At 37.8% G+C, this 27,168-nt stretch overlaps 3 protein-coding genes across 3 annotated transcripts; 2 read left to right on the top strand and 1 right to left on the bottom strand.

Moving 5' to 3' along the window:
- The first annotated feature begins 1,853 nt into the window (after nt 1-1,853).
- LOC113333249 lies at nt 1,854-4,214 on the top strand. Its single transcript, XM_026579762.1, has 5 exons — nt 1,854-2,033; nt 2,194-2,344; nt 2,440-2,548; nt 2,963-3,230; nt 3,843-4,214. The coding sequence occupies exons 1-5, from the start codon at nt 1,986-1,988 to the stop codon at nt 4,032-4,034; spliced, it is 768 nt and encodes a 255-aa protein (XP_026435547.1). The 5' UTR covers nt 1,854-1,985; the 3' UTR covers nt 4,035-4,214.
- Nucleotides 4,215-4,370: 156 nt separating this feature from the next.
- On the top strand, nt 4,371-8,003 carry LOC113333248. The gene is made up of 7 exons (XM_026579761.1): nt 4,371-4,650; nt 5,099-5,530; nt 5,646-5,751; nt 5,875-5,919; nt 6,067-6,175; nt 6,634-6,877; nt 7,522-8,003. The coding sequence occupies exons 2-7, from the start codon at nt 5,348-5,350 to the stop codon at nt 7,717-7,719; spliced, it is 885 nt and encodes a 294-aa protein (XP_026435546.1). The 5' UTR covers nt 4,371-4,650; nt 5,099-5,347; the 3' UTR covers nt 7,720-8,003.
- A 10,589-nt stretch (nt 8,004-18,592) lies between these two features.
- Nucleotides 18,593-26,507, bottom strand: LOC113332728 (serine/threonine-protein kinase EDR1-like). Its single transcript, XM_026579237.1, has 13 exons — nt 25,820-26,507; nt 24,456-24,878; nt 24,038-24,141; nt 22,559-23,679; nt 22,041-22,081; nt 21,476-21,544; nt 21,270-21,370; nt 20,766-20,844; nt 20,572-20,670; nt 19,703-19,771; nt 19,530-19,579; nt 19,142-19,318; nt 18,593-19,016 (listed from the first exon to the last, which is right to left on the bottom strand). The coding sequence occupies exons 1-13, from the start codon at nt 26,291-26,293 to the stop codon at nt 18,875-18,877; spliced, it is 2,949 nt and encodes a 982-aa protein (XP_026435022.1). The 5' UTR covers nt 26,294-26,507; the 3' UTR covers nt 18,593-18,874.
- Nucleotides 26,508-27,168: the final 661 nt, after the last annotated feature.

Below are 27,168 nucleotides of genomic sequence, written 5' to 3'. Positions count from 1 at the left end.
CTAAGCCTTTCTCAATCCCTTTAAGCTCACTACTCTTCAACAAAAACGATCTCATAAGGGATTTTGACCAAAATATCCTTATATTGCAATTTTGAGTATTTTCGAAGAAGGAAGCCTTAATACAGCTAGAGACCGACCAAGCTATCATATACTCATTCCAAAGACCTCATACACGTGAACATTGATTTCTCTAAGTGTTCGAAGAAGAACGGGATTGAAACGGAATCCAAAAAAATAGCATTTCAGATAAAATAAAGGGAATCTGGCTCAAAACAGGGAATTCGGGTTCATAACTTCCAAAAGCATAATTAGAAGAGACAATCTCTCTTTCAACATGTGACTATGTCTAGGGAAGTTCCATGCCTCTCCCATGCTAAAGAAACATCAAGCTCACAGTGGTTTTTGACGAAAATCCCTTAGTTTCAAAAGTATGTATTTTCTCCAATAAAGAGGAGTCTGATTGGTACAAGGAATTAAAAAAGCTCTCATCACACAAGGTACGGACCCCACAAGATAGATACACACCTTCCAAGCCTCGTCAAGCCTCTCTTAGGTGTCTGAAGGAGTTAGTCGCAAAATTAGGGTTTAGGTACAATACAAGCCTGAATTCAGAATTTACATGGGATATGGACTCCGTAACTTCAAAAGTAAGTACTTATCTTTTCTCACGGATCTTCACCAACATTAAGTCCATCCAGGAAACCGTTCAGAAGCTCTTTCTTCCCCACATACCCGCCTGTACAAACTCGGAAGCTCAAGGATGTACAAAGAGAGAAAATTAGGGTTTTGTCCAGGTAAACCCTAATCAAGAAATTCCATTTGTTCAAGACGGAAATTTTGTCTCATCAAGAATTCATTATCATGTCATTAACGTTCAATACAAAGTCCCAGGAAATTCCAAGGTCGTTAATATCCTCAAATAGAGATCTAACGACCATTTTTCCCAAAACATCCAGGAGATGGAAAGAATATTTCTGGATAGAGTCGTCAGTGTTTATAATATTTCTGGATATAGGCGAAAAAAGACTAACGACTCTGCGTGACCTAGCTGAAAGAGTCGTCAATGTTCATCAAACAACGCTAACGATTTTTCATAACATGTAAAAGTTACGGGTGAAAGTCGTCAAAATAATCTCAAAAAGGCTGACGACTACATAGAGTCGTTAGTTTATCCTACACCTGACTATAACGACCCTAACACTGGATGTTTCAATGGTGGCCATCAATCGATCACTTGGACCACCATTCAGACAATTTGAAGAGTATATGAAGTTTACCTGATTGTTTTGGCCTTGGGGTTCCTCATTTTGAGTGTTGGTTCCTTCATCTTGAGCAATGGGATCTTCATTCCAACCATTGTTCATGCCTTCCTCTATCAACATCTCCTCATCAAACATCCAACCCATATCATTAGTTGAGACAATCTTACCATCAACACAATCATTGTTGTTATTTGAAGCTTCACAATCTCATTCCTTCCACTTGAATCACTCATTTGTAAAAACCCTAGGTTTTCCTCTCAAAACTCCTCCTCTTCTTCTCAACACATAAAACACATAAAACACATTTTCCACATTTTTTTTCTCCTAAAATCAGATTTTAATCTAAATACACTTACCACACTAATCAAACTAATTAATTCCTAATATTAATAATATAAGGACAGTTTTGCCATCTAGAAAATATTTTTTTTAAGAGGTGACCCAAATTAGGATTGGATGACTTTTTTTGTCACGTAGTGCATGGCCCCAATGAGAAGTTATGGCCCCCAATTAAGCTAGGATATCCGAGTCATCCCTTTAATTGGACACCTTCTATCATAAAGGGGATCCTCGTTAACAATACAGTTTCTCTCCGTACTCTCTGGTCTGTAAAACCAATTTGGGGTTTCTCTTCTTTCTTCTCATTTCTCTACTTTAGTAGCAGTCTTGTGATCCAGGCAGGGTTCTGCAATTCGAGTCAAGAAAAATACAGACAAGCTGAAAATGGGAACTGCTCTATTTGACGCTGAAGATTACCTCAAATCAATTAAGGTATCATTTTTCATTCCCCCCATCTATCTCTTGTTAAAACAACTCTTTTTTTTTTTTTTTTTTTCAAATCGCTTTTGAAAAGCTAAATAAGTGATAATGGATGCATTAAAATTCACTTATAGAATTGATTTATAATCCCCGGGTTTTCATTTTATTGCAGTATAAATTCACTCCAGCAGAAGAGGATGTTATAGTTAAATGTAAAGGGAAGGCACTTAGGGATTTTTCTCTTGCTGTTGTTATTGCTTCCGCTGCTGTATGGAGAGCTATAAGAAGAATCGGGTTTGGTCACAGAATTAACCTTTCTGGAGGTATGGGTTTCTTATTTTTTATGTAAATAATGAATGGATTGGCTAAGCAAATAACTGATTACTGATGTTGTAATGGTGAATTTTTTGATTTGCAGGAGCTGGTATTTGTGCAGGGTTCTATGTATTTGGGAAATCTCTGAATTTGAGCACGGAAAAAATTCTTTCACTGGAAGATAGTCGTCTGCAATCAGAATTTGCAAAAAGGTGAGTTCTTGACTTCTTTTTTCTTCTGTTACTTTTGCATGTTTGGATTTCAGTTGCAAGCACCATCATATGGTCAGATAGCAGCAGGAGTTCTTACGCTAAATCACTGCTTTATATGAGAGTACCATAACAATCATGCCTGTGCCACTTTTAGTTTCTCAGTGAATCATTGAGCTATTGCCAATCATTTCTTGTTGGAACAATTAAATTACTAATATGTAACAGACAATGTATTTAGCATTTTTGTGTAGCAACTGAATTGTTCATCCGGCATCTATCAATTTCTTGAAAATTCTGCTTACCATTTACTAGGCAACATGAGTTCTTATCTTTTGTTATGAAGCTGGATCCCATAAGTAGTAGACACATGTTTCTGTTGCATAATATGACATCTTCTCCAATTCCATATGACAGGCTGGTGATGAAGTACAGGGATAATCCTCGGACAGTACAAATGCTTGAGAAATATATTTACAGAGAAAATGTTTACGACGACTCAAATGTTGATAGAACAATAGCAAGATGGCGTCATCGAAGTTTCTTTGGTGAAAATTATGCTCTGGGTCAAAAGAAACATGATGATACCTATGGTGCAGATACTGATTCTGAACCAAAACAAGTTGTAGAACCTACATCTGAACAAAAACAAGTTATAGACCCTACACGTGCTCCTGCAAAGCATGTAAGTATATTAACACTGTTATATTCAAATTTTATGGAGTTAATCTTGTCATCCCATTCACCTCTTAGTAAAATATGAGGTTCATCGTCTTTTCACTTGCGCTTTGTTTGAATAAAATCTAAACAAACCGTGTGAATCTTTTCATATATTTGGTTCTGTTTCATATTTTTCTTTTAGAGTACTGTGTTCGTATTTGTTTCTGTCCGATATTCATATTTTCAGATCTTTAGACCTCAAACTCAATTCATCTTTTGGCTTCTAAACTTCTTGTTCAGTTTACGTTGATACCATCTAAAACAATGTACTCTTCCTTGTACCAAAATTCGGGTTCTAAGCAATGCATGTACCTGAAATCTGATCTATTCACCACATGTACTTTGAATCTGATCTTTCTGTCTCCTCAATTGTTCTGAAGGTCTGTAGAAATATGCGCTTGTGCTACTACTGCCTTCATAAGCCTCAGTTTTGCCTTGTTGCTTTTAGAATGAAATTTTTTGATTCCTTACCCCCTCTTCTGTTCTAACCTAAAAACTGGTAGACTATCTAGTTTGCCAAAAATGTTCACTTTGTTACTTACCTGTTGATCATTTGTGTTTCATTTTTTGAATGCAGCTGAAGTCCAGTATTGAAGTCTCCACAGACCCTTTTGATAGCTTATTTGGGCATTCAGAGACACTCGAGGAGAAACATCAACCTCAGATCACCCCTGAAGCTCCGCCAAAAAGACGTACTCGCAGTCACAGAAAAACAGCTCGTCAACATCGGAAGCGCCACTCTGAGCATTCGCAAACCGATTCTGAGTGATGTTGGTTTACTAATTACTAGTAGGCAACGAGCAGTAAAGATCCAAGTTAATACGAAGGAATACATCGAATGTATCTAAAACTAGTGATCTTTGCTCTAGTTCATTGTAAATTGTCGTACTCTTGATACACTGTTTCTGGTTGGTAATATATAAAAAGTGCCGGTATGTCATTAGCAGGACACGGAATCTGCGTTCTAACCAAGATTCAGAAATCGAGGCTATGGAAATCTCATTCAACCAATTTTTTACGAGCCTGAGCCTCATATAGATTGTTTTACTTCATTTTTTTGTTTCTGGCTTCCAAGTTTCTCACGTGTTTCTTTGGAAGCTCTGTTGTTCAAGTGCAGGAATTGTTAGCTGACGGGAGTTTGCAAATTGTGTGATATGAAAAGGCATCTGATACTTACACAGGCTTGAACTTGGCATATTGGCTGGATTTCAAATTTAGTTGTGTTTTCGTGAATAACGTTTTCCTTTGTTATAGAACTTGATCAGATGAAACATAGTGCAAACTAGTTCTAAGAAGAGTTCTCCCCTTTTGCTTAGCTCTAAACGGTAAGCAGTATAGCGCTACGCGTGCTAAGATGCAGGTTGTAATCATCTATACTTTAGAAGGTAGGCTACTATGTTCTAATCTGCGTTCTAACCAAGATTCAGAAATCGAGGCTATGGAAATCTCATTCAACCAATTTTTTACGAGCCTGAGCCTCATATAGATTGTTTTACTTCATTTTTTTGTTTCTGGCTTCCAAGTTTCTCACGTGTTTCTTTGGAAGCTCTGTTGTTCAAGTGCAGGAATTGTTAGCTGACGGGAGTTTGCAAATTGTGTGATATGAAAAGGCATCTGATACTTACACAGGCTTGAACTTGGCATATTGGCTGGATTTCAAATTTAGTTGTGTTTTCGTGAATAACGTTTTCCTTTGTTATAGAACTTGATCAGATGAAACATAGTGCAAACTAGTTCTAAGAAGAGTTCTCCCCTTTTGCTTAGCTCTAAACGGTAAGCAGTATAGCGCTACGCGTGCTAAGATGCAGGTTGTAATCATCTATACTTTAGAAGGTAGGCTACTATGTTCTAATAATGGTCCAAACAATCATTGTACACAATTCCTTGTAAACTTGCTTTCCATATCAAGGAAAGGAGACATACAACTAGAGAGCTAAAGCAAGTGGACTGTGGTCAAATCAAAAACTACCATTTACATCGGACCACCAGCAACTAGTGTAGTTGCCAACTGCCGAGCACGGCCGTAAAAGTAACCATGGGAAAGAACCTACCTTGATATCTTTTTTAGGACTCCCCATATCCATGACGAAGATTCTCTTTAACATTATTCTTTCTTCTTTCTCCTTACATAGCCTGTATCAACAATTTGGGGGTTATTTCTTCTCATTTAGCAGTGGTGAAATCAAGCTGAAGTTTTGTACAGCTGAAATGGGAACTGCAGTTACTTCACTGTTAGACGTTGAAGATTACCTCAAATCATTAAAGGTATCATTTTCCACATCCCCACCTCTTTCTCTCGTTAAAAACCTAAAACAAGTATTAATTGATGCAAAAATTCACTTAAAACCTATTTTTTTTCCCTTATTGTGTAAATTTGCAGTATAAATTCACTCAAGCAGAAGCGGACGCCTTAGAAAGTGTTAAAGGGAAGTTGTTTAGGAATTTTTTTCTTGGTGCTGGTGCTGCTACCGCTGCTGTATGGGCAGGTACATCCCTCCATCTCTCACATAACCACAAATCACACAAAATATTGATAAAAATCCCTCTTATTTTTTTTTTCTTTTTTCTTTCTTTTTTTTTTTCTTTTTTTTTTTTTTTTGCGGGGACAGCTACAAGAAGATTTGGGTGGGGACATAGAGTCAATCTTGCTGGAGGTATGTCAATCATTTTATATGCAGATAATAGAGTCCGTGGCTGACCATAGGAGTAATTTTGAATAACTTCTGGTTACCTTTACCTAGACTAACTTGAATAACTTCTGGTTACCTAGACTAACTTGTGCAGATAGCTTTAATTTGCAGGAGCTGGTATTTTTTCCGGGTTCATTGTATTTAGGAAGTCTTTTGATTCAGTCCCGGAATCGATTCTTTCGCTGGAAGGTAGTCGCCTGCAATCAGAGTTTGCAAAAATGTGGGTTCTTGACTTCTTTTCTTTTTCTGGTTTGTGTTACTTCTGCCTGTTATCCTTTTTGTTACATGCAGATGATGATGATATAGTAAGATTTCTTATGACTAGATCATTACCATACAGTTGATATGTTTTGTTATCTTTATACCGTAGTATTATTGTACAATCATGGCTTTGTACATCAGTACATCACCGAGCATGTCTGCTCTAACACTTGCGGTTATTCGCTGAATTATTGATCTCACTCCGTTCATTTTTTTTCCTGCAATCGTGCATTGCCTTGCACAGTTTCTTTCATAACCATACTACAGCTATCGTTTTCTTCGAAATTCTATGCTTACAACTTACCAGGAAGCATGATTTACATTTTTAAATATTATTATGAAGCTGGATAACTTTCCCCATAATTAGTAAATGTTTCTGCTGCATTTTATGACACGTTCTCCAATTTCACATGGCAGATTGTTGATAAAGCATGGTGATAATCCTCGGACAATGCAAGTGATTGAGAAATATTTCTACAAAGAACACGTTTATGATGATTCAACTGTTGATAGCACAATTGCAAGATGGCGTCATCGAAGTTTCTTTGGTGAAAATTCTGCTCCGGGTCAAAGAAAACATGACGATGCCTATGGTGCAGATGCTGGTAGCGAACATAAACAAGTTGTAGACCCTACACCTTCTCCTATAACGGCTATAACTGTAAGTATACTTTATTCAAATTTTATTGTCAGCTCATTTATCTTTTTGTCAATCTGATTTCCTTGGACAACAAAAACGATGTTCATCATCTTTTCACTTAAGCTTTATCTATACAAAATCTATGAAGATATTTGATTACTTTCATGTTTTTCTGTTCCCGATTCCTTTTCGGTGTGTAATGACTAGTGTGTTCATATATTTATTTTTGTCTATCTGATATTCATGAATCATGTATTCAGTTCTTTAGACCTCAAATTCAAATCCTTCTCTCTATAGTTTTTTTTTGCTAAAATCTTTTGGAAATTATCTACTCACTAAAATCATCGTTGGACCTTAACATAAGCTATTATTGCTGCGGGATTATTAGCTCGTAACCCTTTTGTTCTATTAACACTGATAATACATAAATCTGTCTAAACTTCCTTGTACAAAGTTCGCTGGTTGTAAACAATGCTGAAATTTGATATATTCATTGAGTTTTCTGTCTCCTCGTTTATTTTGAAGGTTTTTAGTTATCTGTTATTATGACATTGTGACTTGTTGCTTTTACTCTTTTAAAATTAACATTTTTAACATTTTTAAAATTTTGCATTGTTTCTAATATGTTGATCATTTGTGTTCCTCGTTTGAAATCAATACTACAGTCGAGATCCAGTGTTGAAGTGTCTGCAGACCCTTTTGATTGCTTATTTGGGTATTCAGAGACACTTGAAGAGAAATCTCAATCTTATATTTCCCCTGAGGTTCCACCTAAAAGACGTACTCGCAGCCACAAAAAAACAGCTCGGCGTCATCGGAAACGCCATTCTGAACATGAGCAAGCTGAATCAGAGCGACGTTGAATTACAAGGAGGCAACAAGCAGCATAATCCCAAGTATATGTGAAGGGAAACATCTGACGTAGGATATCCTATATCCACAACTAATGATCGTTATTAGGCTTTATTTAGTTCATTGTAAATTGTTGCAATTCCTATACGCTAAATGAGGTTGGTAGTAGATGAAAAGTGTAAGTATCGCATTAGGAGGACATCTGATCCAATATAACCAGAATTTTAGAAAATGAGATTCAACGGAAGTTTTACGTGCCCAATAAATCTTTGATTCCTTCTATAATCTTGCTTCATCCATCCACTGTTTTGGCTTTCGAGGTTTGTCAAGTATCTCTACTGGAGTCCTCTTGTTAAAATGCAGGAATTATTGAATTGGCTGACGAAATTTGGAAATTGAACCGACATGTTTCCATAGAAGTCAATTCCATGAAACATCCTACTTTAGATAACTTAGCTCGAATCCGTCTCTTACATCTTTAGATTAGCATGATCGAATAATACTAGCACGAATATAATCAACACAATAATAGACAATCACAGACGACACAAAGATGATTACGTGGTTCACCTTTGTAGGCTACATCCACGGTCAAAACCACCCCGAGAATCTTCATTATCATAACAAGTTATTACATCGACACACATCAACTAATCAACTAGTTACGTAACCCACTAGCGCTAAACGTTAGAAACAACAAGACATATTACAAAGAGTTTACCTCTTCCTTTATTCTTCTTCTTCCATAAACTTCCACCGCCGTGGTTGCTTCGACTTTAGACAAGAACACGAAGAACATCATGAATTCTAGCTTCTCCCACATGAACCCTAACCCTAGATTTCTCCTATACCCGCTCTCACTACAAGTCTCTCTTCTCACATTGATTTTGCCCCATCACCAACCATTATAGGACACAACGGCTGTGACCCAAACACTCTCATAAAGAGAGAGGATTCTACTAGAGAATGAATTTCTACTCACAATATAAGCCCTCTTATATAGTAGACAAATCCTTGCTCCCCAAGTCTTAGAACTCCTAAAAATAGACTCACACCTTAATTAGGAAATCCTAAACTAGGAAACCGCTCCTACAAACCGTCATACAAGTTTCCTAATACAAACAAACCTTGTAGACAATCTTTTCCCGAAATATCCTTTTAGCCACGGTTTCTGCAGCATAGATCACTGTTTTCTGCTGCAAAACTGTTACCTAAAGTCTGTTTTCAGCCATATAGTTTTGTATGCGGAACAAAACCCCAACAATCACCACCTTTTGTGACGTGAACAAAACCTTCGTGTTCACTCCAACAAAGCATGAATGTTTACCATCTTATACAAGGACATCCTCGCGGACATCATCACTAGCACGAATCAAAATTGTCTTGTACTTTGAGCTTGAACCACCACCTAAGCCAAATTCCTCCTTTACACTTGCACCACCGGAATCGCTATTTGTCGATCTTCTAACATCACCACAAACAACTTCTTCATATAATTTATACAAGTTTCTGCATGACTTGTATCAAACTATACTTCGTCGCTATGATCACTCATTATTCCACTTTCGTAGAATACTTCTTCTTCGACACATGTCTAACACTTGACATTATTTGATCTGAGCCATCAAACAATTCCAGACGGACTTCACCAACTCCAAGAACCAACAATCTTGAGTCATCCTCCATGTAGACAAAACATGCTACAATCTTCATATGTTGTGTATGAACGATTGTCACTTAGCACCACCATGATTCGAAACATTCTCCAGACAATATTTGCAGACACCAGTTGAACCCACGAACGATCTTCTCTTGTAAAGAAAACACCTTCAACACGAATCATAGTCACATCAAGCAAAGTTGTCGATCTTTCTTGATGTCGTCCCATTCTTTGTTCGACCTTGATTTACCCATCAGCTTCATGATCTGTATCATTCTTCTACTAACCAAGATTTTCTCTTCTTTGAAACCTCTTGTTCAAATTACCAAATCACTGCCATCTTTATTCGCGCTTACATCACCACTTGTGGGGAAACCGAGGTTACGTTCATATCGAACCGGCATGTTTCCATAGAAGTCAATTCCATGAAACATCCTACTTTAGATAACTTAGCTCGAATCCGTCTCTTACATCTTTAGATTAGCATGATCGAATAATACTAGCATGAATATAATCAACACGATAATAGACAATCACACACGACACAAAGATTACGTGGTTCACCTTTGTAGGCTACATCCACGGTCAAAACCACCCCGAGAATCTTCATTATCATAACAAGTTATTACATCGATACACATCAACTAATCAACTAGTTACGTAACCCACTAGCGCTAAACGTTAGAAACAACAAGACATATTACAAAGAGTTTACCTCTTCCTTTATTCTTCTTCTTCCATAAACTTCCACCGCCATGGTTGCTTCGACTTTAGACAAGAACACGAAGAACATCATGAATTCTAGCTTCTCCCATATGAACCCTAGAAACCCTAGATTTCTCCTATACCCGCTCTCACTACAAGTCTCTCTTCTCACATTGATTTTTCCCCATCACCAACCATTATAGGACACAACGGATGTGACCCAAACACTCTCATAAGAGAGAGGATTCTACTAGAGAATGGATTCTACTCACAATATAAGCCCTCTTATATAATAGACAAATCCTTGCTCCCCAAGTCTTAGAACTCCTAAAAATAGACTCACACCTTAATTAGGAAATCCTAAACTAGGAAACCACTCCTACAAACCGTCATATAAGTTTCCTAATCCAAACAAACCTTGTAGACAGTCTTTTCCCGAAATAGCCTTTTAGCCACGGTTTTTGCAGCATAAATCACTGTTTTCTGCTGCAAAACTGTTACCTAAAGTCTGTTTTCAGCCATATAGTTTTGTATGCGGAACAAAACCCCAACAATATCCACAATCATCAGCTCACCCCATTTATACAGGTATCAATCTCTCGTTTGCAAAAACTTAACTTCTCAATTTTTCAATTATTCAACAGTCGATGATTCTGATTCCAATTCTGCTGATGCTAATGGCAATATTCGTGGTCCTACTCCTCTTATCGCCAATGGCACCACCAAAAACCCTCCTGCTAATGGCACCCCAGGAGAAGCAAGATATGGTGAGACTCCAATCATCCTGGATGAACTGCTACGAAGACAAAAAAGCTCTTGCAAGAACCTTAACAAGGCTAGAAGGTGTACATTGTAGAAGCGGCGGTCGGTATTCACCTTCCTAAATAGGTTGATAGAGGACGTCGTGGTGTCTTTGAAGAAAACACCGGAGTCCCTAGAACTTCCCCCATCCTCTCATTAGTAGTTTCACTACTTGCGAGAATAGGCTTGTGGTACACATTTAGCTCCACCTTCTTCCCCAGTGGTTACAGAAATATCCATAGCGTCCGAGCCTTCGCTAAACAACATCATCTTCACCGATGAGGACATGATTCATCAAGTGGTACCCCGTAATCGCTAGAATCCCAACTTATTGTCACACTAAGACTAAGTTCTATGGGCTAGATTGAGATGCTAGATTAGCAGTTAAGTGTTGCAACTCAAAAAAAAGTGTGGCCCAAAAGTTAACACTAGTTCTCTCTCCTAGCATGTGCTCGCAGGTGAAGTAGCAGCGAGATTGAAGCGATGAACGGTTCAGCGCCACAAAAATAACCTTTATGCTGAATGGTTCACAAAAATCACATGGATCACAAAAATCACAAATTTCGATCTGACGGCTCAAATTTAAAGCGCTGAACCAAACAGCTGGGCAGTGATCCCAGCTGATGTGGACTGCTAATCTAGCTGCTAGATTAGCACTCCCATATGACTTAGGAGGTTTCCCTTGCTGACGTGGACTGCTAATCTAGCCGCTAGATTAGCACTCATAGGACTTAGCCTAAAAGAGGTCACAACTTCGTGACAAGTTATAATATCGAGGGAAGGGTCATCTACCTCCGTCGCCGATGTTAGCATTTAAAAGTAGAGGCTATCCACCATCCCAGAAGAATGCAATCACAGTGAAAGGCCACAAAAGGAAGAAGAAGTGCAAGACGCTCCACGATATTCGCAGAACGACACTGACTCAACAACAGAGGAACTCGAGGCCGTCAACATTGGGACGGAAGAAGTTCCAAGACCTATTTCTATCAGTTTAACTATGTCGTCAGAAGAACATACATGACTCATAAATCTTTTTAAAGAATATCAAGATATATTTTCCTGGACTTACGAAGAAACGTCGGCCCTAGATGATAAGTTTGTCATTCATCATGTGCACATCGTTCCTGGATTCAGACCTGTCAAGAATCCACCAAGACAGTTCAGAAACGAAATTAAAGAGGAGATCAATGATGAAATCCAGAAGCTACTTACTGCTGGGTTCATCAAGTCTATTCAACATCCTACTTGGATGGCCAGTGTCGTTCCTGTCAAAAAGAAGAATGTCAAATTAGGTGTTGTGTAGACTTCAGGAATTTAAACAGACGTTGTCCCAAAGATGATTTTCTACTTCCCAATATTGACATGTTGGTAGACGCTAGCAGCGGCCATGGCTTGTTCTCTTTCACGAATGGCTACAACAGCTATAATCAAATACATTTATATGATCATGATGCTAATATGACAATATTCCAAACTCCAATCGGAAAATTTTATTATATTTTTGTATCATTTCGGTCTAAAGAACGCGGGTGCTACTTACCAATGTGCCATGACTGCAATATTTCACGACATGACGCACAAACAAGTGGAAGATTATGTAGACGATGTGGTCGTCAAGTCCAAAACTCGAGTATCTCACATGGATGTACTACGATAACTGTTCGAGAGGTTCCATGAATATAAATTTAACATAAACCCGTTGAAGTGAGACTTCTGTGTTCCCTCAGTTCCCGATTAACTGACAAAGGGATTAAAGTTCACCAAGTCAAGATGCAAGCAATCACCACCATGCCTCCTCCATGAACGGTAAAAGAACTCAAGATCTTCATGGAAATGTGTCTTATATTTAGTCTTTTGTTCCAGAGTTGGCTCAATCCGTTGCTTCTTTTACCCCATTATTGAAGAAGGGGCAAATTATGCTTGGTCCTCCACTCAGCAAGAGGCGTTTCATAGAATCCAATAATTATTGTTGTCACCAGCAATTATAAGGTCTCATGTACAAAGACGACCATTACTCCTCTACATCGCCTCGGGCGACGTTGCTATTGGAGCTCTATGGCTCAGGAAGATGAGATGAGAGTTGAATATCCAATTTACTACCTTAGTCATAGCTTGGTTACCCCAAGGTAGAACGAGCATTTTTGGTATTAGTTCATGTTATTCAGAAGTTCATGCATTACTTACTGTCAAACAGATTGGTGTTAATTTCTAAAGTCGATCCTATCAGGTTCTTATTCTCAAAGCCGACTTTGATAAGCAGGTCCGCTAAGTGATTACTTCAAATGTCAGAGTTCGATATTATATATGTCTCTCCAAAAGCAGTAAAGGGAAATCAATGACATACTTTCTAGCACCTTTCCCATATGAAGACATTAATTTATTACACAAGACGTATACTTGGAGAATTTTGGAAAATCGCTCTCATCAAGGAAAAAACATGGTTATTTTATTTTGATGGCTCGGATACTCCCAGTAACAATACCGGAGGAGATGGTGTAGTTTTGGTATCCCCAACAGGTAAAGTTTTTTCACATTTATTCAAACCATATTTTAAATACTTTAATAATTCGACAGAACATGAAGCTTTCTTGGTAGGGCTATCATTAGCCAAGCAAGAAGGAACAATACATCTGGTGTAAGAGGCGAATCGAAATTACTAGTCAATTAGATGAATGAAATCTATTTTCTTAGATAAGTAACTTTAGCTCCTTAAAGGGATGAAGCACAAAAATCTCTATACTCATTTTGCTGAAGCTAGAATAGTTCACACTGGTCGTACCAAACACCGTCTTAATGACTGTCTAGCCACTCTAACCTCCAAATTACAGTTTGAAGGAGCGGCAAAAACCCTAATAATGCAGAGACGTTTCATTAACTTGGTTGGCTCAATCTGATGATTTTAAAGAAAGCGATTGGAGAACTACAATCATTGACGAACTCAACATTTCACTTCCTCCAAGGAAATTCATCCTCAAAGACCTCAAAAACTTCTTCATACTCCATGGAGTACAATATTTCAGAAATTCAGATGGTCTTCGTCAATGTATTTCGGTGATGAACATGCACAACATTAACTTAACCGTGTTCATGACGAAGTATGTGGACATAAACAAGTGATAACCCTCTACCGACGCCTTTAACATCTTGGGTATTACTGACCAACTATGGAGGCTCAATCTCGAACACTACAAGGATCCTTCTCCAACTCCAAGCGCCACCACATCAATTAAAGGCTTTGAAAAATCCATCATACTGGAGACTGGCGAGATCCTTACATCAATTTCATTCTTGTTCTACCATCAGAAAAGCGAGACACAGTCAAAATAAAGTAGAAATCCAGGAGATTCATCTTCCACGAAGTGATTATGTACCGAAAACTCTTTGAAGGAGATTTATTATGATGTTCCGTCGAATATGAAATGCATGCAATATTAAAACAAGCACACGAAGGTTAACATCAGGGAAAAACAAATTTATTTCTCCAAGTTAACGAAAAATATCACTAGCTGACTATAACAGGTATGGCTAGTGAAGCACAATGATGGCGCATTACTGGATAGCAGGCCTAGTCAGTGAACAACTATGATGGTGCTACACTGTATAGAGTATAAACCGTTAGGATAAAGCTAACTTGTAAGGACAGTGAAGCGCAATGATAGCGCTACACTTAAAATTCAGTAGCCAAGTAATGCAGCTATTGGCCAACACAATGAAGGTTCATTAAGGAAGGAAAGACAAGGCCAAATGACGAATGCAGCATGCGATGCTTGCATTAAGGCATACCCGTGTAATTAATTCAGCCTAATCTCAAGGATGATGCAAGAGTATATAATAGGCCAAGAGTTGGTCAATGCGTTGCTCCAAAGCTTTCCAAAGCTTGGACAGTGCATGCAAGTTAGTGATGCAAGAGTGGGCATTACTATTATCGAGCAGTTGTCTAAGTAAAGCAAATGACATATATGAACATATAATGCATGGTGAATTATTGACATCAGTTGGAAGCCTTTTCTCATAAGTTTGTCTTAGCTTAGGCGTCCAAGCAAGTTCACCTCAAGCCCATGGCACAGTGATGCACAATAATAACGCATTATGGATCAAGTGATGGTTATAGTTGGCTATTGGCTTTGCGAGCATGGAAAAGATGCGAGACAAGGGTGAACATTTATAAAATGAGTTTGTAACCATATTTACATCAATTAGCTAAAGTTAGAGAAGGTGGTCAGTTACGCACAACTTTAAGCGGTTATGGAAACTACCCGTTGGACACTTGGTTGTCCAAGGCTTGTGCATTCGGTTATTGTTAGAGCATAGCTCGGTCGACCTCACATGCGTTGCTATCTCAAGCATGTTTGTCAATGTTAGTGATCAAAACTATGATTCTTGATTTTTACCCTACATAGGTAAGTCTCGGACTAGGATAGAAAAGTGTAGTTGAGCTCAAGGACTTCATGGCGATTCATCATACAACGACGAAGATCTATACAAAGAACCGTGAAACTTCATCAACAAAAAGTTATGTGGAGACTTGAACTTATCTATCACTCAAAAGTCTATCTATTCTATCTTCTACTTCTTATGAGACAAAAGTCGTATGCTATATAGACTAGATCATACACATTTGACATTTCGAGCTGAGCATTCATTGCCTATCTATATCTCGAAATCATGTGTTGGTAAAGCGTTTCGCTTTGATCAAGTTTATCTTCACCTAGTGACGAAAGTCATGAAAAGTTTCAATCACTTTGAGAATTGCTCTATCGTGAATCGGTATGTGAATAACGGCTACATAGCGTCCTCTGAGAATGTCTCAGTGATTGAAATGAGAGTTTAGATTACATAACCATGTATTCCTTGAACCGAAGTTTTCGAACTTTGTTGATCAAGAGAAATCGGGAGGATTATGGAATTGGCTTGCCAAGTCCGCGAACCCAGTCCGCAGACTCAGTCCGCGAACTGTCGGAAGTTATCGACCGAGAATTTCTGCTGGATATTCCAAAACTCGTTTGTGTGCTAAGTCCGCGAACCCAGTCCGCAAATTGGCGGAAGTTCTCTTTCCGAGAATTTCTGCTGAGTTTGGAAAACTCAACGATTAACTTAAGTCCGCGAACTTGTTTGTGAACTTAAGAGGTTATGATCTAAAGATGTGCTCTGAACATGAAACATTAAATTACTAAGGAATGCTTTATGCAAATCGTGGCTATAATGTTCATGAGCCGATTCAATCGAATCGAATCATCTTTGTTTCAATTGTGTCTTGTGTAGTTACATAAGATCTCATAGCAATTGAACAACTCTTTAACTAGTTCATTTGAGTCAATTGAACTAGATATGGTGAAAAAGAACAAGGTTAATATGAAATGATCATATGGTTAACCTTTTGGGTTACTATGTTGAACCAACATAGACGTACACGTTTGGGCATGGTTTTCACGAACCCAGTAAACGTCTACCCAAGTGTGTGTGACAAGCTAAGTTTTCGATCTAACGGTTGAGAAATATTAGCTTGAATCTAAATCAGGTTTTCATCTAACGGTGAATAAGGATTGCTTTGTACCTAAGGCAAAACCCTGATTTGAAGGCTATATAAAGGAGACATCTAGCATTGTGCAAAATTAATCCTCACACGTCTGTGTGCTACTAGTGCGCCCGCTAGAGTCGATCTCCATTAACCTTTGATTTTCTTCTCTAAAATCAGGTTAACGACTTAAAGACTTCATTGGGATTGTGAAGCCAGACCGATACTACTTTTATCGTAGTTGTGTGATCTGATCTCTCATCTTCTATCGAGTACAATCGATTGATTGGCTTGAGATCGTGAGAGTTCTCCAATAGGCAAGATAAAGAAGTCACAAACATCTTTGTCTCACTGTTTGTGATTCCTCGACAAACCGCCTGTGTAGTCAGGAATGATTGTAGAGAGGTGATTGATTAATCTAGGTTGTTCTTCGGGAATATAAGACCGGATTATCAATTGGTTCCTGTTCACCTTGATTTTATATCAAAAGACGGAACAAAACCTAGGGTTTATCTGTGGGAGACAGATTTATCCTTTGATAGACTTTTCTGTGTGAGACAGATCTGTTTATTATCAAGTCTGTGATTTTGGGTTGCAGCAACTCTTGGTTGTGGGTGACATCAGCTAAGGGAATCAAGTGCGCAGTATCCTGCTGGGATCAGAGGCGTAGGAGTACAACTGTACCTTGGATCGGTGGGAGACTGATTGGGGTTTAACCTTGAAAAGTTATGCCGACTGCAACATAAAGTGTCCCCCAATTTGTGGAGGTATCTCCCAAATATGAGTTCTTATTAAAGTAGTTACTTTTTCCTTTAACGATAATAAAAATAAAAATAAAGTCATTAAAGTTATTATTTTTTGTTTTCCCTATTTCCTACCCATACTTTTCCTATTTCCCATCCACATTAAATTTCATCCCCGATTATCTTATCCACCATCCATGAAAATAAAATGACATCATCGCTCTTGTTTTTTAATATTGCTTACAACTTCCAATGGTAATGATTGGTTATGCACAGGTTAACAAAATCCTAAAAAAATAACAAATGAAAAGTGGAGTAATTTTAGAAATTGTTAAGGAATGGGAATAGGAAAAATGGGGGTGGGAAATAAGAAAACTTTATTATTTTTGCCAAAAAAAGAAAAACTAGTTTGCATAATTACTAAAAGGATACCTATATTAATAGGGATACGTTTGAATGGTCCAACAATCAGGATCGCTTTTTATTTTTTATCTGTGAAAGATTTAGCATCAGCTTTTAGCAATGATGGATATTTGATTCATTTTTTTCTCTATGATGAGCCACCAAAGCGACCAATATTAATGAATAACGAGGGGTTGGTTGCAGATTTCATAATCCACCTAATATAATGAAAATAGGTTTCTCTTTACCAGTTAAAAGTGAAGTGACCACGCTGCCCCTGTGTTTTTGATCATTCTATTGTGTAGTCGCCATAGTTTGGTTAATTTGAGAAGATCATAGGGCAAAAACATATTTGTTGTTCCTCGTATAAATAAAAAGAAGTATAGTCTAATTAGAATATTCGTTTTCTCGAAAACCCTAGTCCTAGTGTCTCTCTCTTTCAAGTCTCTGCAGCAATGGTGTCTCCCAGTGACGAAGTCAAACTCGGGGAGACTCTCAAGCTTACAGTTGGTTCTTCCGCACCTGAGTCGAAGTTGAAAGAAACTGTAGAAATAAAGGATGAAGAAGTAGATGGAAGTGAGGATGATGATTCCGTGGATGGTTCTGAAGATGGCGAATCTGATGACGAGGTTGATGGAAGTAGTGAGAATGATGATTCTGAAGAGGACGAATCTGATGACGAGGCTGATGGAAGCGAGGATGATGATGATTCTGAAGATGGTTCTGAAGAAAACAGTTCTGAAGAGGACGAATCAGATGGCGATGAAAATGCTGGCGAGGACAGTGAGGACACTGACGGTGATGAAGATGATAGCTAGGGTGTTATGCGAAAGATACGTCACATTTTTTATTGTCCTCTAGTTTTAAGCGAACAAACTATGTTTTTCTATTTTGATTTATAACCGATTAAGATTCCAAAAGGTTAAAGACATCAACAAACTTCAATCTTTTAACTAACACTTCCACAGTAATCGTCAGCGAAAACTTGAATTAGCATGATTCTGTATGAAGTGCTTGCTGATTTTCATTATATGTTGTTGTTATAAGCTTCACACAAATCCTCGAAATTGCAGTCAGAACTTGGTATTGAATGGCAGAATTTAGTAATAAATGATGATTATCATCAACTTTACAAGACATCTATAATATAGCCCCCAGTTGATAATTCCCGAGGACTAAAACCATATGTAAATTCCTGTACAAATCCACCACTTCGTGATGTAGAAACCGCATTTGATCACTTCAAATTACTCTAACACGAGCAATATACTGCATATATGCTCACCTGACAAAAAAGCAACAACAGTTCTCGCATATTCACAATTGGGATGTTGACTTTTTTATGGAGTAGAACTTATTGAGATCTCATGAGGTAATAGTGAGCTTGGTTGATCTGATTCAGGACCCCGGGAGATGACAAGCTGTTGCAAGGGTTCGAGAGCAACCATCAGCTGTGCAAAAGAAGGCCGCAAGTTTGGCTCTCTGAAGAAGGAAAGAAAAACAAAAACAAAAGAAGCAATGTTAATTAGGAACCAGCATTGGGGGAACAAAATGGTTGATGTAATTTTCATTTTCTGTACCGGAAAGAATAAATTTTAGTAACTTACGTCTGCCAGCATTCCCAAATTATCCTGGCAACCAAGGGATCGAGTTCTTTTGGTATGTCGAGACGGCGATTCTGGAAACCTACTGCACCCACCACCTGCATTGGATTCATCCCACTCCAAGGCATTCTCAGTGTTGCCAACTCCCAAAAAATGACTCCAAAACTATAAACATCACACCTACGGATAAAATCAGACAAAACATAGTAAGATCCCATGAGTTCATGTAGTATAACAATATATGCAACAATATGTACAACAGAAGTGCATGTAAACTTCTAAAATAAAAAATAGGTAAACCTAGTCACATCACTGGCCAAAACATAAAAAGCAGGTAGTAAAACAGTTAGAATACACTGTGTAGACAAAAAAAAAAAGATCAGGCACTTACTTTTCATTAGATTGTTCATTTCGCAAAACTTCTGGAGCCATCCACTCGGGCTGACAAATTCAACAACTTTTGTTAAGAGAGACGCTACGAGGGATTCCGTTTCTAGGTTACGAATTTCTATTGGTGTACATTACCAATGTCAACTAAGTTGTATATATATATTTTCCACTTACCGTACCAGCCGTGGATTTGGATGACAAAAAGGTATTATGCTTCAAGCGTGACAATCCAAAATCACAGACCTGGAAACATCCAGATAAAAAAAAAATAAATAAAAACTGCAGAAAGAAGAGAATAATGAATTGCAAACGATAATTTCAATATTTTTAGCACCATGTTCTTTTGGAAGTTACCAGCACATGAGCTACAAGATAAAACTCTTGATGTGCTTCGACTTTGCGGTCAAATATCAGCAATAGACCACTAAATGTATGGCATCAATTGTTTACAGTGGTCCAGAAAACATTCACTACTCACAACACGCCCCCTGACGTAATTAACAAGAAAAGTGGCATGCGATGGTGCACTGAAAATAAGTCGTGAGACCTCGATCAACATGGCACCAAATAATGAACCATTTTTCTTTTTTGTGTGTGTTTGTGTGCAAAAAGCCTCCACCATCAACTTCAAGCTGAACTAAATAGTCTTTTATCAGTTTATGTATTACTAATTATTATATTATCCTACAGTGTGAGTACTACATCTAGCTGGCTGCAGTAACATCAACTTAGACTTGCCTAGGGGTGGACCAATTGGTGGACCTGCTCCTCCACCACAAGATTCGTAGGGGGTGCGGGTTTTAATCTGCTAGTGGGACCCCATCTACCAATCCAACGGTGGAGGTGCAGGTCCACCAATTGGTCCACACTAAGTGTTTTCGCATCAACATGATCATTTCCAGCAATGTCAAATCGCACTCTTCAAGAAATGTTACAAGTCAGATAAGAATAAATACAGAAGAACATTAACTGCATAAGCCAGAAAAGCAGTGAACATTCATGTATCTAGATAAAAGAATGTAAGGCATACGACCAGTTCATACCTTAACATTCCAATTCTCGTCAACTAATAAATTAGGTGATTTGAGATCACGATGAACAACTGTGGGCATACTCGTATGCAGGCAGTTCATACCCTTCGCCTATATATATAAGCCAGAGTGGAAGGCATCAAATGAGAGAAGACAGAGTGGAGTAAAATGTTGAAAGAAAATTGTAGAGAGCTGATTCTTTATACCACATCCAAAGCCATCTTTATTCTTTGTTGTTCATCAATTTGACAATTAGGACGATGCAGAATTCGATATAAGCTCCCTCTGGAAAACCAAAAGCATGTGTGACGCGGGATGTTAGATAAAGATAAACTGAGCTGCCTCTCAGATGCCAATAACCATTGTCTGGATTTACGTTTTCAAATAGATCGTAAGTAAAAGCTCATAGAGTGAGATAAGAGATAGCAAGTGCTTGTAAAGTAAAATCCCAACCAAGAAAGTGCTTCGGCAATAAAGGTTCCCCATTTCTCAGTTAAGAATGAGGCTTTATTATGAAAGCTTTTCCTCTTTAGTTTATATCCCAACCAAGAAAGTGCTTTGGCAATAAATGTTTCCCATTTCTCAGTTGAGAATGAGGCTTTACAAATTATGGAAGCTTTTACTCTTCAGTTAATACATAGATATATAACCATACGTAACGAAAAAATAAATTGCAGCAAAAGAAAATGCAGATGAGTCCCCTTACATACCGTGGGAGATACTCAGTGACAATAGACAGGTTCGGAGGGCGAGTTACGGCACCCAGGAAACAAACGACATTTGGATGACGCAACCTGCGCATTATTCGAACCTGGCATTCAGCAACCAACAAAAAATTCTTGAGTGAAAAGAAAAGAAAAACAGTGTCCAAAAGTTGCAATCTACAACAAAATAAGACGAATAACTTTTCACTTACTTCACTCCTGAACTCATCCAAAGCATCCCCTGAGAAATCCTGGTCTAGGAACTTCTTAACCGCTACTTCCTATGACCCAAATGAAACACCAAACAGAAATCAGAACATACTCAAATCATATCGAGATAAGTCAGAGAACCGTTTCGCGTATTTTCTATTTGAGTTTTAGCTTATGGAAATGAGGAAAAACAAAAAGCAACGACAAACTAAGGCTGGGAAAGAAAAACTGAGAGCTACAAAGATATTCTTTAAGTTTTACTTCATTCTTATTTGGAAAATAAAACAAAATAGGAAACACAATAACTGAGACAGTTTGTCCAGAAAGTCGACCACAACGGCATTTTGAAATTAAAACACTGCCTGCGGAAGGATTCTGTCACCAAGACCTAAAACAGCAATTTTCACAAGATAATCACTAGCAGAATTCATAGTTGCTGTATCCAATGTCTCTCATGACTACATTGATTTCCAAGTGAAAAGATAAATGTGCCAAAAACGAAACAGCTCACAGAAAGGAACTTCATATAACCGATATACCACTAACTGAATGAAAATAGAAACTCACCCTCCCATTCCAGTCAGCACGGTAGACCTCTCCATATGAGCCTATTCACAAAAACAAGAATACTAACTGAAATTACTTCTAAAATATAAAAAATTTACAGTTTACTCAAAGCTATCATGAATTTGGGTGTCGAAAACATGTTTTTTTTAAGCAGTTTACGTTTCCTACTACAATTGTTAATACATATTTTTAAGACCAATGTAACAGCGGAGAGTGGTTGTACATCTCACTCATGCACACTGATAGAAATTGTAAGAAGATTTCAGAATAGGAAGAGTGATTTTTCTCACCCATGCACACCAATTTAAAAAAGTTTTTTCTACTACCATCGTTAGTATATATTTTTAAACCAATGTATCAGCAGACAGTGGATTTATGTCTCACTCATGCACACTGATAGAAATTGCAAAAATATTTCAGAATAGAATGAGTGGAGGTATGAATATGTTATCATAAAAAAAAAAAATCATTTTTTAAAGAATACTTCTATCAGCTTGATACAAAGTTGAAATCCATACCTAGTCCAATCCTCTCGCCAATAACAAGGTCTTCCCATGGAATTTCCCATTCAGCTACATCTTCTAACATTGGACCTAGCCTACTTGGACTAGCATCAATCGGTGACATAGGATCTTCAAGATTCCCTTTGATACCCATAAATCCGTCATGAGTATACTTTCTACGCTCATTCTTACCCATAATATTCTTTCCGTGTTCCCCCAGCTCACCTACTACTTTATCATGCAAACCCTTCGCTTCTGCTCCATTATTTCCATCTGGAGACTGATTAAATACGTGTGGTCCATCCACTCGATTAACACTCTTCTCAGAAGGCAGCCTACCGTCTTTGACAACTGAAACCCCAGCGTATGAACCTTCTGTTACATCATTTATGCTCTCAGGATAAGAATTCTGGGAGACGTCAGAAGTCTTAATATTAGGAAAATGGGGAAGATAGTTTTTGGAAGTGACAGTGCTTGATGATGCCTTAAAACCTTTTTCGCGGATTCTAGGGGGCAGTCCCTCTTCATACTGCTTGTTTTGAGGGACCTCGTTGGAAGTTGAACGATTTTTCCACGGCATACCCGAAGCAAGGTTCTCTTTGCGCCTCTGAAAATCGTTAACATTTTTCTCCGGGGTTTTGTTTTGCATGTATTTAGGTTCTCTTATCCGTAATGGGTTCAGATCTGCAAACAGGTCTTTGGAGGGCTCAGGTTTATCCAGGGGATATGGCATTACATTGAGATTCTCCTTCACACCATCACCAACAACAGAACCCCTGTTCTTTCCTTTGTACTGAGAAGAAGTTCCAACAGCTGAAGAAGAAAGTGAACTGCCACCAAGGTTTGTAGGCAGCAATCCATTACTAGAACTTGAGGTAGAGGGAACAAATTCTATCTTTTCGGGACTAGCTTTTCTATCAAAGGGAATGCTGCCACCAATATATCTTCCATTACCATCTCTATATTCATGCAATGTTTCTTCTCTCGAGAGATCAAACCCTGAATCATTAGCAGAACCCAGAGTTGGGATTTTGCTTGATCTTGGATCATAGGAATTAAAGGATGCATCCTTTATGCTGAGAATGTCAGCCGGTATAAGTGTCCCAGGTGCTGCCATGAGATCAACTAAAAATTCCCTGAAAGTAGAAAGGAAAATTAACTCCAGAAGAAGAGAAATTACTTATAAACATATAGAGGCCCGCCACAGTTATACAGTCAAGATAGAGCAAGGATGCGGGGTAATTCTAGAAATTTAAGGAAGAACAATAGGATCCTTTGAACAATGGAAAATCTTCGTTCCTTGAGCGACTTCCAATCATATCTCAAAATACTAATATGGTTCCTTTATACGACTAATTTGAGGTGCTTATAGAAGATATTTGATGAGCAACATCGAATAAACTTTGATACAGACAATTGGTTGAGATCTACTTCATGCAGAAGCAGGAGCAAGTGAGCAACAACTAGGAAAACGTTAAGTTCCATGTACATTACCTCTCATTGTCCAACTTTATTATGTTCACAGCAGCATCATCAATACCTGTGTAGTGGCTTCCTTTAACCAGTCTACAAGGTACACCAACATTATCAGCTAATACCTGCAATTATGGCGAAACAAAAATCTCAAGTACCTTTTGTACATTTAGAATTCGAAGTGAGAAGAGTAAAAGGCAACTCGATAGATTTTTCACATGGGTGCATTGTTTTTGGAGGAAGAAAGACATGTTACTCATTTAAATACCACAGAATTAAGGATATTGTTGTTAAATGTGTGAGCTTTTCAAAATGGTAAATTAAGTCATCACCGAGGCATCATAATTACATTTCTTCATTGATATAAGCAACATATGATAATTCTTGGTAGATGTGAGACTCTAGTAATCAACTCTGATGGAAATGTGAAGCTACTAACCTTGAAAAGAAGAGCACGATGACGAGAAAGACCAATATTTAAGGACCCAATAGGCAAAATATTTGTATGAAGAGATAAACGTAACTCGGTGGTTTTTTCCATCCACCTCGCCAGCATGACATTAGCATCTATCACGGAGCCACCCATATGCTCAGTAACAAGTTCAGCAAGCCTTTCCACCAGAATACCAACCTCAGTGGCAGGACAGTCTAATGCCACACAGCGAGCGACCTGATCTAACTCCTCAAGGGCGGGGTCAATTGCTCGATTGACGACGACAACTTCGAAACTGGGCTCCCCGTGGTTTGTTTGCACATCTGTAAGTGAAGGCATTTTACCTTGACTTGCAGCATCCATAGACAGCCCATATATGTCATAAAAACCATCGACAACCTTGTCTTCATAATCAAGAACATTGTAATCCTGGGGAATCAACGAAACTGGCATTTGTAAATCCAGCGTAAAAGATAAAAGTTGAAAACATAGAGCTCATTCTTTATAAGACCTAAATTGCAACACAGATGCTAAATGTTACCAATATCAAATAAATACAAGATGTACCAAAGGAACTCGTCCTAATTTGGTTTGCACTTGGATTTGCATTTATCCAAACGAATAAATAACTGATGTGGATTTTACACCTGTTCCATAAGAGCAATAGTGTTTTAATCATGGCGAACTGTATTAACGTTTACATGTGCCCTACAACACACTCTACCTTAGATTGTGTCGTCTGGAAATGATGCTGATAGTTATTTCATTTTTCACCAGTGAAGTCCACAAAAGTGACTTATTCAATTACAAATGTGAAAAGGGCCGGTAAATCTTCATTATAAGCACAGTGAGACAAAGGAAGACCGGAGTATAAACGAACAAATTTTTTTATTCCCACTGCTAAGAGAACGATAGAACCAAAACTATGATTAAAAAAAGTTGACATGACTACAGTGAACTCTACCAAACCCACATTAGAATCCAAACTGCATGCCTTTGGTCAAAAATACATATGAGAGTACATAGTTAAGCAAACTCAGTTTGTTTCAGATGATCCAATCAAGATAGTTAATCTGTAAAACCTATGAATTAGGAATTTTTTAACTATGTGAATTTGATGCATATGTAACCCTAGCAGACTTAAACAAATTGCATAGTACAGTGAACTTCACCAAGTTTTCATGAGTAAACAAAGAATATGATATTGAGAATCATAACTTCCCCAATTCAAAACTAGTAAAACATACCTAATTTCACAATCTAGCAATAGAAACCAAGACATTCAAGAACCATATACAACAGACACAAAAAACATAAAAAATAAATAATTAAATAAATAAAACCTAATCAAACAAGAAAAATGAACTAACCCAATAACGCCTTGACAAAGAATCAGCAGTATCAGAATCAACTCTTCCAGCAGAATCATCAAACTGACGACCTCCTAAACTCAACAACGTAGCTTCACGAATTTGATCTTTATCACGATCTTCTCTAAATTCATCATTTGAAACACTAATAGCTAAAGCTAATTGAATTTGATATTCTTCTTCTGACAGCATATAATCTGATCCATTATTCCCACCACCACTACCTCCACCACCAGTATTAGAAAAATTAGGTCGAATTGAAGGTGAAGTAGTAGTAGTAGTTGTTGGAGATTGAACTGAAGCTGTTGCTGTGCTTGTACGATTGTGATTATTACTATTAGTATTATTATTATCGGAAGAAGAATATGAAGTTGAAGGAGGCGATGATGATGAGGAAGGAGATGGTGGAATTTCGTTGGTTCGATTAGGATCGTGATTACTCCCAAAATGGAGTTTCTTGAAAATGTTTTTCATTTTCTTCTCAAATCAGAACCAATGTTTGTTTTTTTTCGCCTTTACTTTCTCTCTCTTTAGTTGCTTGTAAATTCTAAAAGTTCCCACTTTAGTTTTTTTCTTCTGCCTTCAAAGTCTAGTCAGAAGAAGACTGGAGAGACGAAACAACTTGAGATGAAGACGAGGGAAACAGATCAATACGATATATGGGTATGGGTTTCTTCTGTTGTTTCTAGAAGTTGCATTTTTATTCTTCTTCCATTTACTTCCCAAATTTGTTCTTTTATCTCTCAATCAAATAGTTTGTGTTTTTATTTTTCTGCTGCTGCTACGTGTACTGTAAAAAGCTTATCCATCAGTAGATGACTAAACAGAAAATTATTACCGTGGAACTTAGGGTGAGCATATTGGATCCAATGGAGAGTCGATTTTAAATCCTGACATTTGTATCAGATCCGACATTCAGTGGAAGTGAGGATAGACGGATTGAATGCAGATGATCCATAAAAATGATTTTACGTCCAGGTTTGAATTATTTCCAACCGTAAAAGTGATTTTACATTCAGGTTTGGATTAATTCCAACTGTAGAATTTTATTTGCATGTAGTTTTACGTCCAGGTTTGAATTAGTTACAACCGTAGAAGCTCATTTTACGTCCAAGTTCTTTTTAATTCCAACCGTAGAATCTGATTTTATGTCCAGTTTTCTTTTAATTATTTCCAACCGTAAAAGTGATTTTACATCCAGGTTTGGATCAATTCCAACCGTAGAATTTTATTTGCATGTAGTTTTACGTCCAGGTTTGAATTAGTTCCAACCGTAGAAGCTCATTTTACGTCCAGGTTCTTTTTAATTCCAACCGTAGAATCTGATTTTATGTCCAGTTTTCTTTTAA

This window comes from Papaver somniferum, unplaced genomic scaffold (assembly GCF_003573695.1).
Source record: "Papaver somniferum cultivar HN1 unplaced genomic scaffold, ASM357369v1 unplaced-scaffold_132, whole genome shotgun sequence".
In the NCBI taxonomy this organism is placed as follows: Eukaryota; Viridiplantae; Streptophyta; class Magnoliopsida; order Ranunculales; family Papaveraceae; genus Papaver; species Papaver somniferum.
This window is presented reverse-complemented; position numbering and strand designations above follow the sequence as displayed.